The sequence below is a fragment of the Hippopotamus amphibius genome, chromosome 2, assembly GCF_030028045.1.
Source record: "Hippopotamus amphibius kiboko isolate mHipAmp2 chromosome 2, mHipAmp2.hap2, whole genome shotgun sequence".
Taxonomy (NCBI): domain Eukaryota; kingdom Metazoa; phylum Chordata; class Mammalia; order Artiodactyla; family Hippopotamidae; genus Hippopotamus; species Hippopotamus amphibius.
In genome coordinates this window covers 158,174,109-158,189,586 of record NC_080187.1, presented here as the reverse complement: position 1 = coordinate 158,189,586, position 15,478 = coordinate 158,174,109, and the positions used below count along the sequence as shown (strand labels likewise).

General features: G+C 33.2%; 1 protein-coding gene across 5 annotated transcripts in view; it reads left to right on the top strand.

The window, feature by feature from the left end:
• The window catches only part of MIA2 (MIA SH3 domain ER export factor 2), a 95,930-nt gene that overhangs the window by 56,175 nt on the left and 24,277 nt on the right, over window positions 1-15,478 (top strand). For all 5 annotated transcript variants that reach the window (XM_057721427.1, XM_057721424.1, XM_057721423.1 and 2 more), the window contains 9 exons: window positions 404-526; window positions 2,110-2,230; window positions 3,396-3,442; window positions 4,280-4,370; window positions 7,100-7,238; window positions 9,560-9,661; window positions 10,981-11,041; window positions 11,568-11,603; window positions 14,912-14,979. In XM_057721427.1, the coding sequence (XP_057577410.1) occupies window positions 404-526; window positions 2,110-2,230; window positions 3,396-3,442; window positions 4,280-4,370; window positions 7,100-7,238; window positions 9,560-9,661; window positions 10,981-11,041; window positions 11,568-11,603; window positions 14,912-14,979 (788 nt within the window). The remainder of the gene's footprint in view (window positions 1-403; window positions 527-2,109; window positions 2,231-3,395; window positions 3,443-4,279; window positions 4,371-7,099; window positions 7,239-9,559; window positions 9,662-10,980; window positions 11,042-11,567; window positions 11,604-14,911; window positions 14,980-15,478) is intronic.

Sequence of the window (15,478 nt, the reverse complement as noted above, 5' to 3'; positions counted from 1 at the left end):
TTGGTATAAATTTATTATGTAAGTCAGTTGAAGAATGTTTGTGTCTGTTATTTTACTTTACCCCTGTTTTGAAAGTTCTTTGAAATCGGGAGCCCTTCCTTCCCTCTTTCCTTCCTTCCCGTCTTTGCTCATTCCATTCCTCGTTTTCTCCCTCTTTCCTTCCCCTCTCCCTTTCTCCCTCCCTTCTATGCAATACATTGTGCTGTATAATATTTATTAGTGGTACACCTAGATATATAAATAAGTACAACTACACATAAGTGTGGTAAGATAATATGAGTTACTTTTCCTTTTTTGTGAGGTTCTATTAATGACACACCTTAGATATATAAATACGTGTACCTACACATAAGTATAATGACATATGAGTTGCTTTTCTTTTTTTGGGGGGTTTGAATTTTAGCTTTTACAAGAAGCTGAAGAATGGAAAGAACAAGTGAATGAACTTAATAAACAGAAAGTAACATTTGAAGACTCCAAAGCACATGTGGAACAAGTTCTATGTGATAAAGAAAATCAGATTAAGGTAAATGGCCCTGCTGGCTTAGTGACTGACTTAAACTAGACTTTTATACTAATGTTGAAATTTGAACATTTTTGTTTTTAGCAGCTTTTATTTTGATAATTTATTTGGCCAAATTTGAGGAGGTGTACTTTTTGGCATACATTTCAATTTGTACCAGTGTTGTTATCCTTGCTGCCAAATATTCCTTGAAGACTTATAGATTTGCAGTATATATATATAGAGAGAGAGAGAGAGAGAGAGAGTCCCTGTGTTCTTTTTTTGTCTCTCCTCTGTATTTTAGCCTAGGTATTTAATGAAGAAAGACAGAAGATATTGGATTTTACCTTTTATCTTAAGATTGCCATCTTTTTTTGTTGATAAGAAGAGGTTAGAGAGAATTTTATAAATTGGACAAATAAAGTTATATGTATTGGCTGAATATCTTTAATACCTAGGTTAACTGGTTTATCTGCTTTCACAGAGATGAATACTTAAGTAAATCTAATTGAAATTTGACTCCAGTAGTAATAAAATAGTTGATATTATTGTTAGGATTTGTTGTTTTTTTTCCCTATGGCCTCTCTCTCCCTCCTACCACTTTTTTCCTGCCTACTGTTTTAAATCTTATGCTTTCAAGTTGCAAGCAGATACTCAAATGTGAATATTAAGTAAGAAGATGTACAACTAACATTTTGTAATCTGCACAGTGAAGTGGATGTTGTCATCTTGAAAGCTGTACATTTATGCTGTGTACATTACTACTAAGGATATTTTCAAGGTTCCATCTTTAGGATTTGTATTCATAATTGGGCATTTTTTTTTTTTTCCCCTAAACTTACTCTGCTAAAGGACTTGGGACTCTTTCTAACAGAACAAGAATGAGATGCTAATCTCAAGCTCTACTCAAAGCTGTAGGTCATGATATTTGTGCCGGGAACTCTCAAGAGGGAGGAGATCAAAGGGTGGAAATTATAGAGCAGAATGGGTTTTTTTAGGTGGGTCCTTCCACAGAAATACATGGAACAGTCTATTTTATTCTCTATGGTGTACGAAAATCTTCCTTTTTTAAAGAAAATTCAGAAAGTACTGTTGGAAAACCTCTAATGTTCCAATTCAGTTTCTCTTTTATTATTTCCTTTTCTTTATGTCAGTTGAATTCCTCAGCTTGTTGTTTACTTGAATAGATTGAAACTGTGAAATCTGTGATCTTTTCATATATCATGTACCTCACTTGAGGATTTGTTTGACCTCATACAAAATTTACTGTCATGTTAATGACCACTCTTATTGTGGCAAGTGAGAAATATGTAAGAAATGTTCCGTTGCTTTATAGTCATGTGATACATTTAGCAAAAATGGACCGTTATCAAGTACTATATTTGATTTAGAAATAATCAGTTGTGATTTTTAATTTGCAGTGTTTAATAGTAAATGTTAGTTTTTGAGAGTGTTTACATATATTATGCCAGGTGGAGAATAAGAGCTCATGTACTATTATCTACGTGGATTGATTTTTAGACTACAGCTATGCCTTCAGAAGTTGTAAAGCCATTGGCATAAAGCATTACCCTCTCTCTCTTTTTCCCCCTTTGCTAAACATCAAGTCTCTGACTGAGCGCTTACGAAAGATGAAAGACTGGGCTGCTGTGCTTGGAGAAGAAATAACAGATGATGATAACTTGGAATTGGAAATGGAGAGTGATTCAGAAGATGATACTCACTTAGGTATTAAGTCATGACTTACCCTCTTCCCGAAAATGATGACTGGCTCTTGTATTTCCTTTTAGTTCCCCATGTACACCATGTTCTTTATATACTTGTGTGATATTCTGTCCCTCTCTCACTATCCCTCATGGTTATTTCAGCTGAGATAACACCTTTTCAGTAAATCTTTTTTCAGCCCCTCAGATAGACCTTCAGTCTTCCTCCTCTCTGTTCTTTTTATATGTTGTACATTATAGCAGTCTTCACATTGCATCATAATCATTTCCATGCCTGTTTTTCCTTGTACTGTACGTTGATCAAATGGGTAGGTGGGTAGTGTGAAAAACAAGTGTTATATAAATGAATGCCTAGATGGTTACAATACTTTAATCTTGGCCATCCCAAATTCTTATTGCCATTGCTGGTTGCAGTCTGGAAACTCAGCGGAAGTTAGGTTCACTATAGCTATTTCGTATATTTTCAAACCAATTCCTTTGACTTAAAGAACATCTTGTTTTGATGTAATTATAGAATCACAGAAAGTTGTAAAAGCAGTGCAGAGAAGTCCCATGTATCTTCATCCAGTTTCCCCCAATGATAGTTCTTCTGACTTTGGTGCCCTTTCTCTTTTCTCTCCCTCCATCCCCTGTATAATCAGCAAATATTAAGGAGAAGGTGTGATTTTTAAAAGATTTTCTTTGATGATAGCATTAATGTGTTGGAAGAAAAGTACATTCCAAAGTAAATATAATTGTGTTTATACTTTCTCACTTCTGCTTTATCTTGTAAGAAATAACTCTTTTAGTAATGAGAAAACTCATGCTTGTTTAATGTTATTTTAATTTGGAGTATAATTCCACTCATATTTTGTATGCTGAAGGATTCTAAGAATAATTGAGACGGTGGGCTGGATTTAGGTGAATACCAAATCCTTGTTATAACTCTGTTCTTGGAGTTAGTGGTGAAGAATCTTGTTAGATGATATTGTGGTACTTCCAGTGCTTTTTTTCTTTAGCTTCCTGGGAGCAGGTCTGAGGCTGTTCTGCCTTATATTAAATTTTTTACTGTAGCAAGAAGAGGGATTATAAGGCTCTAGTTGAGTGAACTAGTAAAATCATTTGAATATCTGTTGTGGCATTGCCCTGTTTTCTCAATTTATTATTATGTTTCTTGTTTTTCACTACAGATAATCAACCAAAGGGAGCTTTGAAGAAACTGATTCATGCTGCTAAGGTTTGCATTACTACAGAAATATAAAGAATATAGAGAAAGAAATAAAACATGGATTAAATCCATGTCCTAGTAACTGTTTTAAAAGTCCATTTTCTAGTTACCATTAAGTGATAGGATTTTTAGAAGTGATGAGAATTTTCTTCAATTGCTTTTTTCTTTTTTTATAACTATTATTATAAAATTCATATTGTTGATTTTTAGAATTTATCACAAAATTTTTCAAGGTGTACACTCATTTCTGTGGATAAGGAATGTGTTAAGAATGTTTACTGTATATTCTCCCATTCTTCCCTCTTTGAGCATTCTTCGTTCTGTGGTCTCAATGTTTTCTGATCCCCTATTGTCTCATATCTTATTTTGAGAAGCAGATACTAGACTCATTTTCTTTTGGTTTATCCCTGCTGTTTTTCATCCTAGTAGTGGTGTCCTGATTTTTATTGATCTATGTGAAGTCTCGGTAATGTATTTTGAAGGTTGCTTTAATCAGAACTTATGTGCTGGGACTTCCTTGGCGGTCCCGTGGTTAAGACTCTGTGCTTCCACTGCAGGAAAAACAAAAACAAAAACAAAACCAAAAAAACCTTATGTGCTGAAGGCAAATAGCCACTATGTAAGCATCTGTCACTGATCTTCTCCATTCCTGTTTGGAGATTTACAACTATTGATGACTTTGCTGACTTTCCAGGATGGAAGCTATGTTGTTGGTTTGTGTAGTCTAGGCAGTAATTTCATCAGAGTGTAAAAGAGCTTCAAAGAATTGGTGTATTGAGATTTTTTTTGTTTTTTTGGTACAGTTGATTAATGTTGCTTTTTTCCTTCTTCTCCCATTCTTTGAAGTTAAGAGCTTCTTTAAAAACCCTAGAAGGAGAAAGAAACCAAATTTACACTCAGTTATCTGAAGTTGATAAAACAAAAGAAGAGCTTACAGGTAGGTAATCTACATACTTATAAGTTGTTCTAGATAAATATATCTCCTTTATAGAGAATGGTACAATAAGTGAATCAATTATGGGGAGATAAAATTTGATTTTTTTAACTATTACTTTTGTTGGTTATTTGTGAAAAGTTAGTCCTGAGGTTTTATTGTTGTTGGTAAAGCCATATCATTTTCTCCATATATAAAATGAATGGCATTATTTTAAAAAAACATGTAAAAGTGTACTTATCTCTGAATTTCATTGTCATGTGTGGTATGGTTTTAGTTGTTAAAAAATAGCAAATTAAAACTGGTAATTAAAAAAAAACTTTAATTGCAAAATTGATTTTTAGTAGTGGCACTACTGTATTTTACAGATCTTTTTACAGTATAGTTTTTTCCTTTAATGTATGTGCATAGTATATTAGCACATATAGCAAGCAATGATGTTAGACCTGTAAAAGTGAATTTTTTTTAATAGAAAAGGCTTTTATTTATTTTTCTGATAGTGATTTTTTTCTAAAGTAAACAAACACTGTTAGTTATGTTTGAAATTGTTTACAGTTGATATAAGTAACATTCTACTTTGTGAAAAGAAAGTTCACCATAACTATTAGCATAAAAAGATGATGGAAGGACATTCTCAAATGTCAACCATGATTCTCTTTGAATATGAGATTATGGACAGATTTCTATTTTCTTTTTGCTTACCTATATTTTCAAAAATTTCTAAAGTAAGTGAACTGTATAATAAGACACTTTTTGAAAAGGTTGAACCACCAGAAATTATTTAAAAAATTATCATTGCCCTATTCACATGATATTGGTAGTTGGATTATATTTGGATTTTGAAAAACATTAACTTAAAAATAAAGTTTTGCTTTATTTAGTACTAAAAGCCATGGGAGATTTACAGGAGGAAAAGATACAGAGCCTGCTTTCAAGGAAGCCATATTTTAGTACATTAACAGGCTCTCAGTGAGGAACTGTAGTAAGTGCTAGAATAGAAAGGAATTTGGTCACCAGTTACCCTATCACTTAATACAATTTCTTGGCAAATTATTATTTTCTAAAACTAGTATTTGGAGACTTTGTGTTTGTACCCTTCTTCCAAATCTTTCTTTTTTTAAGAGGTCATGAAAGATAAATTTCTATAATTGATATTCTTTTCATAGCAGGAAAGTTTTCTAATAAACTTTTTCTCCTCTGATCCTGCCTTTTTTGATAATCATTTACAGTGCTCTTTTAAGATACAGAGGATTTGAAACAAAATAGTTAAGGTAGAAGTACAAACATACAATGAAGATTTGTGTTGGTTTAATGTTTTTTTTTTTAAAAAGCGGGATTCAATTTTAATGTCAGTTAAGTGACTTAACAATGGCTTGTTAAGAATTGTTAAGACTTAACAATGGCATTGGCTTAAAGCCTAGGTCAACAGACTTTTTAACTGATGTAGATTTAAAAATTTCTGTGGAAAGACAGATGTGGACAATGTCCAGCCCATTTAGTCATTGAATGTTAAGGTATTTACTTAAACTATCATTTTGGTGTGTACATTTAATTAATAGATGTTTTAGAATAATTACATACCATCACATGTAATTAATAAAATTTTAATGCTTGTTAGTATAATTTTAAAGCTGCCATCTTTAGGCAGAGTGAGTTTTGCCTTGTTTTAAGATATATGGTATGGTGGTGATTCATACACATTTTTTGGGAGATGTCACCTCAGTCTTAGAGGAGTTAGGTTATGTTGGAAGAGTTAAGGTTTTAAAAACAGTGGATGCACTAATTATAAAATTTTCATAATTAATTAGAATTAATTTGAATTCCATAGATGATTCTTTTAGGTTGAAACAAAGCTAAAGTTGGTATTTTTCTCTCCAGTCTTTTTCTTTTTTTTTTTTTTAAGGCTTAGTTATTTATTTTCTTGGCTGTGTTGGATCTTCGTTGCTGCACATGGGCTTTTTCTGGTTGTGGCAAGCAGGGGCTTCTCTTGCTGTGGAGCTCGAGCTTTAGGTGCACAGGCTTCGGTAGTTGTGGCTTGTGGGCTCTAGAGCACAGGCTTAGTAGTTGTGGCACATGGGCTTAGTTGTTCTGTGGCATGTGGGATCTTCCCAGACCAGGGGTTGAACCTGTGTCTCCTGCATTGGCAGGTGGATTCTTAACCTCTGAGCCACCAGGGAAGTCCCCCTGTCCAGTCTTGATCTGGTTTAAGCTAGGAGGACTTTGCGCATTTGTTATCAGAAGATCCAAATTTCTGGCTTGATTTATAACATATATCAAAATTTTGGCCTAAAAGGAGGCTGGTGTTGAAGTTAGATATGAATGGATAAACTATTTACTAGATAAAAACACATGCATTATTCATCATGTGGAAGTAGTTTCACAGAAAATATTGAACTAAAATATTTGCCTTCAAAACTCACCATAACTGTGAGAATTTTAGTGGCTTTTGTCTCCTAGACTGAAAATTAGATGCTAAAATTAGAATATTGATGGTTTTAGGAATTTTTTTTTCCTTTTAGGAAATGTTTGAATAACAAAATATTTATAATAATTTATATAGCTTCTTAAAATGTTAAAAGGTATTTAGGTGAACAAAATGCCTTATAGATTTTTTGTTGGAAAGAATTTAGTTTATTAATAATTATTTTTGGTAATTTTTATTTTTATGAAATATTACTGTGTGACTCAGAATATTTTCTCCTTTAATTGTGATTTAAAAACTTTTTCTGTAGAGTGTATTAAAAATCTCCAGACTGAACAAGCATCTTTACAGTCAGAAAATACACAGTTTGAAAGTGAGACTCAAAAGCTTCAGCAGAAGCTTAAAGTAATGACTGAACTGTATCAAGAAAATGAAATGAAACTTCACAGGTAATAAAAATTATGTTGGTAACTCCACTGAGTGGCAAGTAAAATAGCTGAAAAATGTTGTGTTTGTAGCTTATGTGATTATTTAGAGTTCTCAATTTATGATTGGGTTGCATTTCATCAATTTATTTCTAAGAAAGTTACTTGATTTTGACACATTTTTCTTCAAGGAAGAAAATATAAATGATCATGTAATTTCCAGCTAGTTCACAAAATCCTCTTTGACTTCTAATAAATAGTCAGCAAATTATTGCTAATCTAGGTCCTGGAATCTGGTGGACATCTTACTAATTGAACTATCCATTAATTCCATCTCTGATATATGTAAAACTGAAGTGCTGTCTCGTGTTCCTAAGTGCAAGAAGGCAGTGGTGTGCCTTATAGAGAAAATACATGTGCAGATAAGCTTTGTTCAGGCATGAGTTATAATGCTGTTGGCCATGAGTTCATTCTTACGAACCAACGATATATATTAAATAAGGTGTCTTTCACCAGAAACACATAGAATGGGGTTATGTATTAATTTATAAAAATGCTGTGATCAGAGCTCATAGGAACCTAACCCTGTATTTCCCCTAGGAGCAATGGTTCAGTATTTGCTAATTCAGTGACTTTATAGACCATAACTAGTGGGAATAATGAGATTCTGTTGTATGTATTTGAAAAATGGTAGAGAATATTAAACTCCACTGACATCAGGATGCTAGGTGATTTGTTAGGCTCTTTGACTACCAAGCCGTGTACTTCAGTCATGCTTTGGATTCAATTCAGAATTTAAAAACTTTCTATTCATCATGGACTTCTGGGCCACTTGGGACTGCTCCAGGCATAAAAGAGAAATAAACTTGACTAAATGGAAGAACTACAGAGTAGCCTCATGGTTTCTGTCAGTAAACCTAGGAATGAGGCCTTCTTTTTAGGTTGGGATGAAAGATAACTGTGAGTAAATTGTGGACATAACAGGGATTAATTGAGGTGAAAGGAATACCTTTGAGAGTATCTTTTCAATGAATTAATGTATGTTTGATTATAGAAATTTAATGAGTAGTGTTTAAAATTTCAAAGAAAAAAGATATTCTCTGTAGATACTCAAAGGAAGGTTGGGAAGCAAAGAAGAAATCCTCCTGTATGCTGTCGTGCACATTGCGGTTTCATTCATTAGTTTGAAATGTTTTGAGTTCTCAATTTCCATCATTTATGAGCCCACCCAAATACAAGAGGAGGGTTCATAGACTTTACTCTCAACCAAAGGGGTGTCAAAGAATTTCTGGCCATTTTTAGCATGCAGTCTGTACAATAAGAACACACCTCTCTTTCATGCTTTTCTTAAGGAGATGACTTTTATTTTCTTATAACACCTGTGAAATGATTGATCTCGGGAGTGCTTCCTAAGCAATAGGTAATGTAGTATGTAGAATATAAAACATTTATTGTTGACCTGTAGAATTTCTTCAGTGGTTTGTCATGTTCTTTCCCGAAGCTCATGAAGGTCAGGCATCCACAGTTAGGACTCCAAATGTGTTTTCCTTTGGCATTCAACAAGTATCTCTTGAGAGACCAGTGTTATTAATGACACTGTGTGAAACAACATGGGTGATGAAGTATAATGGAGTCACTGCTAACTCTATGCTTTGGTCTTGTTGTTTAGTTTCTCTGGGCTTCATTTTTCTTTTTGTAAACGTACCCTTCTTGTAGAGCTGTTGTGATAAATAAGGTAATATATATAAAGATGAAAGAAGAGTTTCTGGCACATACTCAAGGGCTCATTAAATGAGCTATTATTGTTAAGTAGAAGTAGTAAGGTTGGATTACTGTTACTAAATTTTTTTTACTTTGGGTTCATTACGTGTAAGGGGTGTGTGTGTGTGTCTGTGTGTGTGTACTGGCCTGGAAGCCCAATCACTATTTTAACAACTAACAACCAATTTAAAAATTATTGAAACATAGTTCATTAGGTGGTGACTTCTTGTCTAATAAATGTATTGCTTATTTATACTAGAAAGCTTGGTAAATAATATAGTCATACTATTTTTTATTAATATTTAGCTTTGATAATCTTATTTCTGTGATAAATTCTTATAGAAAATTCTTGAAGCATATATTAGTAGTACTATATTAGACAAGATGCTTTACACTTTGTTTATAATATTAAATTGCACACTCAGGTACTTTTTTTTTTTCTTGCATGTGATGTTTTGATTGGTATTTGCAGATTGCTTTATGGGAAGCAGTGAAAGAAATCACCATTTATGATATAATTAAAAATATACAATTGATTATTTTATGACATAGCATAAAGGAAATAAAACACTTTTTGTTTTAAGGAAATTAACAGTGGAGGAAAATTACCGGCTAGAGAAAGAGGAGAAACTTTCCAAAGCAGATGAAAAGATCAGCTATGCAGCTGAAGAGCTGGAGACCTATAGGTACTGAATATATTTTACCCCTTTCTTTTTGAGGTGGGAAGGGTATCCAAAAGCCCAATACCAGGAAAAATAATAAAGCAACCCCCCCCGCCATATTTTTGTTTCATTATTTTTCAGTTAGATGTCTTGATAATATGCAGTTATACAGAAAATAAGGAAAAAATTGTTTTTCTTTCAGTGTGTGTGATTTTAAATCTCTCACATTAGTTGGATTTGAATATGGGTGATCCTATTTTATGTTAGTGTTAAGAACTTTATGAATTTGATTAATTTTAAGGTCGTTCCTTTTTGGTTCACATGGGGAAGAGTGTATATAATATTAAATCAGTTTGAGAAGTATTCCACCAAAAGGAGAGTAAGCCTTCATTAAAGTTATGAAGAGGACTTCCTAGGTGGCGCAGTGGTAAAGAATCTGCCTGCCAATGCAGGGGACACAGGTTCGAGCCCTGCCCTGGGAAGATTCCACATGCCACGGAGCAACTAAGCCTGTGAGCCACAACTATTGAGCCTGTGCTCTAGAGCCTGTGAGCCACAACTATTGAGCCCATGTGCTGCAACTATTGAAGCCCACGCGCCTAGGGCCTGTGCTCCAAAACAAGAGAAGCCACTACAGTGAGGAGCCCGCGCACCACAATGAAGAGTAGCCCCCGCTCGCAGCAACTGGAGAAAGCCCATGTGCAGCAATGAAGACCCAGTGCAGCCAATAAATAAATAAAATAAATAATTAAAAAAAAAAAAAAAGTTATGAAGAAATGTTTAAAAGACCATAAGTCTAGTTTTTACCTTAGCTTAGTCCTCACTGAGCTAAGGTAAAATAATAGAAATAATAAACACCTAGAGAAACAAGTGGCAACATTCAGCAGTATTCCAAATAGTTGTGATACTTCATTTTACATTAGGAAGAGTAAGCTTGAATTTTATCCAAAAGAAATAATTGTCATGTTACAAAGGTAATAAATAACAATTTATTTCTTACAGATCATTAATTTCCGAGAGTTCTATTAAGATTATAGGAATCTGAATAAATCTCCCAAAATTATGCTTCTTAAAAATAAAAAGAGCCAATATACCATTCTCAATCTTTTCATGGTCTTGGTTTAGGTAAACCCAAGTAGTAGTACTCCTAAAGCTTAGTTAATGTTGAAATTATATCAGGAAAAAATATGCGTTAGAACCTTGTAAAGGTGATTAACGTGGAGTTCTAGAGTTACATGAAACAAAGCACTCTAGGTGTTTTAATTAATATTTTCAGTAGAGATAGTCTGTTCTGTCATTTTTTAGTATATGTTAGTAGTAAAATGATTATTTGTTCTTTGTAGAAAACGAGCCAAAGATCTAGAAGAAGAATTGGAGAGAACCATTCATTCTTATCAAGGACAGGTGTGTGTGTGTGTAACATAACAATTGTGATTTGTTTGAATTGGTATCTCTGTTTTGATACAGGAGTATAGGTACTCTCTTGAGGTTTTTGTGTGGCTGTGAAACCTTTCTAGGAAGGCAGAGATTCTGGGACAAGAGACATTGTTTAAAGTTGCCATGTGAACTGCTGCTGATTTGGGAATTTGGGTTGCATGAATAAACATATATCAGCATTGGGGTCTTATATTTAGTCTGGCTAGTTGTCTCCTAATTGGCACCTTCTATTGTAATTGATTATTGTGTAAAATAGAAATGTACTAGACAAAAATTTTAGCTGTCTTTACATTCAGTTTTTGTTTTAAAAGTATAATAGAGTAGATCATATGTATATGAAAATTTGCTCTAAAATGTTACTTGCTGACTTTTTAGAGATGCTTGAGTTATTTTTTGAGTTTGTGAGCTGTGTACTAAATCATAGTAGTAGGTGTGGATGTTTTTTTACTGAAAAAAATATTTATCATTACTGTTTTAATGACTTCTTTTTCAGATTATTTCTCATGAGAAAAAAGCACATGATAATTGGGTAAGCATTAAATTTTCTTGGGCTTTTTCATCAGATTATTCTTTTTCCTAATTTAAATTAGCAGTGTAAAAGGTACACTTTTACAACCGAGAAAAAAGGCAGTGTTTAAAGAAATGAGTTTCTTTTAATTTCACCAGTAGTGAAATTATGTTCCTTACTAACTAAATACTTTGTTATGATACAGTGATTCACAAAATCTGATTTTTCTTTCTCTGCTTTCAGCACATTGCTTCTTTGCAGGAAGCTTGTACTCTTTGGGGGAGGTGAAGTAACATTCAGGTACTTGTTTCAGGCACTGGATTTCCAGCTGATTACTTGTGGACAAATTACTTAAAATTCTCCGGGCCTATTTACTCATTTGTAAAACAGTGGGACTGTGCTAAGTAATAACCTAAAGCCCCTCCTAATTCTAAAAGTTATACAATTCAGATATCTGATTCTCATTGTTGAATTGCTTGTTACACATTAAGAAAAGACCATCATGAGAAATGGCATGCCAGTGCTCTGGAGGAACTATATGAGGAAGTGTAAGCATGTAGATTTTGACTAATGATCAGGATGATCCCTCTGACATGAAGAACTACTGTTAATAGCTGGCCTTCAGAGGACTTGTCCCTTGGCATCTTCAAGGGGAAGCAGTTTGCATAGTGGATGGATGTGGGGTCTGGAGTCAACCTGTCTTGGTTGATATTCTGGCTCTATCACCTACCACCAGTTTCCTTACCTAAAGACAGAGGTATCATTAATTACTACCTATTTCATAGAGTTATTGTGATGATTAAATGAGATAATTCTCTTAGCCAGGTATCTGACATATAGTAAGCACTTAGTAAATGTTAACTGTTAAATTATCACTGTTGTTATACTGAAGCTTGGAAGGTATTTTTTTTTTAGGCATGGATATTTCTTGGAATGGAGATTTCAGCTTAGAGTGAGAAATTAGATATGTTGAATGTCAGGGTCCTTCCCAATTTTGAGATTTTTGTATGCTTCTGTATTGAGGGTTCAAGCGAAGATTTGTTATTGAATTAATAAGCTGGGCTTGGAAATGAATTTAGTCTTCTTCACCACTCCTCACCACTTTCTAAATACTCAGATGCAGATTATTTTCAAAGATGGAGAGGAACTGATGTTTATTAACATCTCTTACGTTCTAGGCATCGTACTTAAAGGCGATTTTCACATATTACTCATTCATTCCGTACAATAACTCTGTAAAATAGGTATTGTGATTCAGGTCTTAATGATGAGGAAGCAGCCCAAGGTCACATGATTAGAGAGTGAAGATTGGAGATCGAAACACTGACCTTTTAGATTCTAAGTCTTGTACTTTTTCTTTTCAATCCATTGAATTTCTTGTTTAGTAAGTAATGACTTTGACTTTAAATTAAAACATGCAGAATATATGCCCTTCATGTCTCTAATTGAAAAGATATTTTTCAGAGACTATAAAAATAATATATACTCATAGAACAAAATACCATGTAGAAGAGTACAAAGAAGTAATCAGCAGTATTGCTTTAATTTATTCCATACTTTTTTTGGGGTATCTTTAGAATAAAGCACATATATATGTTTAAAAAAACAAAATCATATATCAGTGTTTTATAACCTGCTCTCTTAATGTATCATAGGTTTTTTTATGAATGTTTTATAATTTATATAAACATTTCTCATTTTATAAGCTTTTGATTTGTTTCCACGATTTTACTGTTATAAATAATTTCGTAATTTCAGGTGTTACTTTCTCTGTTGAGCATTTCTTTACTCCATCCTGTTAGATTTGATCTTTTCTTCCTTTAAACTGTCATAGTACTTTGTTTTTCTGTATCCTGAGGCGAGTACTGTGGTCATTTATATTTGTCCTTACCACAGATTTAAGCTTATAGGGACCGTTTCGTTTTCCTTAATACCTGTACCTGATAGAATCTTTTTTGCATATTGTAAGTATTCAGTGTCTGAATAAAATGTTTGAAATACAGTGTGGTTATTCACTGTAATTACAGTTTTTGCTAACCTTTGGGTGTAAACCTTTCAAGTGTGAATCATTGCCATCAGTTTATTTTTATATTTCTTTGTTGTAGGTATATCTTTAATATACACCATACTGTAATCAGAGTAGAACTGACTTTTGACTTAACTATGCATTTTTTGTGTCATATGCTTAAAAGTAAATATGTTACACTATAGACAATATTTAGAAATGATTTCAGTTCTGCATTATTGAAAGTTAAATGAATTGGTATTTTGTTAACTAAAATTTTCATGTGTAGTAGTCTTTTTTGTTAGTACAAAATTGATTATATAATTATATATCAGAAAAAGATTTACACATGGAATTTTTCGGATACTGAGTGCTAAAATGTGGTTAAGCTATATTTTTGGTGAATAGTTGCCCAGTTAAAAGTCACTTCTCAGGTGTAGTTCACCATTTTACGTGAATACATTTGATAATATAGTTCTTTTTACTTGTAGAAAGTTATAGACTGAGTTAATTTACTTACCTTTTTGTGATTGTTACGCTTGCTCTGGTGGATTGCATTAATCTGGCAGGTCTGATGTTCCACACCCAGCTGTTTCTAATCTGGAGAGTCCACAGAATAACTGGGAAACGTAGTACTCTATATAGGCTTAATTTTGACCACAACTGTTTGGGTATATTGCATGTTTTTGGTATAAGTGTAAGCTTGTTTTCTATAACATGTATACTGTGACTTTTATTAAATGAAAATGTCTCTAAGCAAATGGCAAAGACTAAAGGAATGTATCTGTACAGTGCTGTATACTTAATAAATATGCAGCATGCTTTGATTATATTCAGCCATTTAAAAAATGGCCTTTCCCAGCATGCTGTGAAACTGTTTTAGACCTTTATAGTTTCACAGAATTAGAGTGATTTCTCTCCAGAGATGGTTGCTTTGTTCCAGAACCAATGCTGCCATGCAAAACGATCCTGAGTCTCCATTCCTAAGCTTGGGTCCTCTTCCATTGCTCTTGTCATGTTATTTGGATATTTGCAACACCAAATAATGCGAATCCTTGACTTCACCTCTAGCTGAAAGCAGTTCTTGGCAAGCACATGATTAAACTCCAGCCTTAGGCTCATGTCTTCTGGTTATATGAAACTCATTCCCTTTCAAAATACTTCTCTGAAGCAAAATTTCCTTCACATTGAGTCTGCTGAAATGGACACTGAGTTACCTGAGTGATTGTGGTATTTGTATGCCATTATTGAGATATTCATGTATGTTTACCTTTCACTTTAAGTTTTCATAAATTTATTTTAAAAATATATTATTTTCCTTAAGTTGGCAGCTCGGACTGCTGAAAGAAACCTCAATGATTTAAGGAAAGAAAATGCTCAAAGCAGACAAAAGTAAGTATCTTAGTGGGAATACGGTAAAAACTTTAGTTATGACTTTTATTCCTAGTTGTTATTTTATTAATTATTGAATACTTTTATAAGGATAAACAAGAAAGCTTTCAGTGAACCCAACATATCTAGTGTTAAAATATCTAATAGTTTTATTAGGGGTTACTAGATCTCTTGTTTGAAACAATTATTTTAGGGAGGTTACAAGGAAACTTTTCACAGATTCTTTTGTAAAAAAGTGCAACTTAAAAAAAAATTTTTTTTAGACCAGTGTAGGTAGAGGGAGATTACAAGAGGTGGAGTTAGAAAGGATGAATCTGTCTGATGCAGTAATTCTTAGAGTATGAGTATCTTTTAATTAATAAATGGATAGAATGTTTATTATTTCTCTTTTTCCCTGGTTTTATTGTACTGGGTGGCATTACTTTACAATAACAAAATGAATGGGAGGATAAAAGTGTACAATGTACAACTGAAGGGAAGAGTAAATGCTTTTCTATGA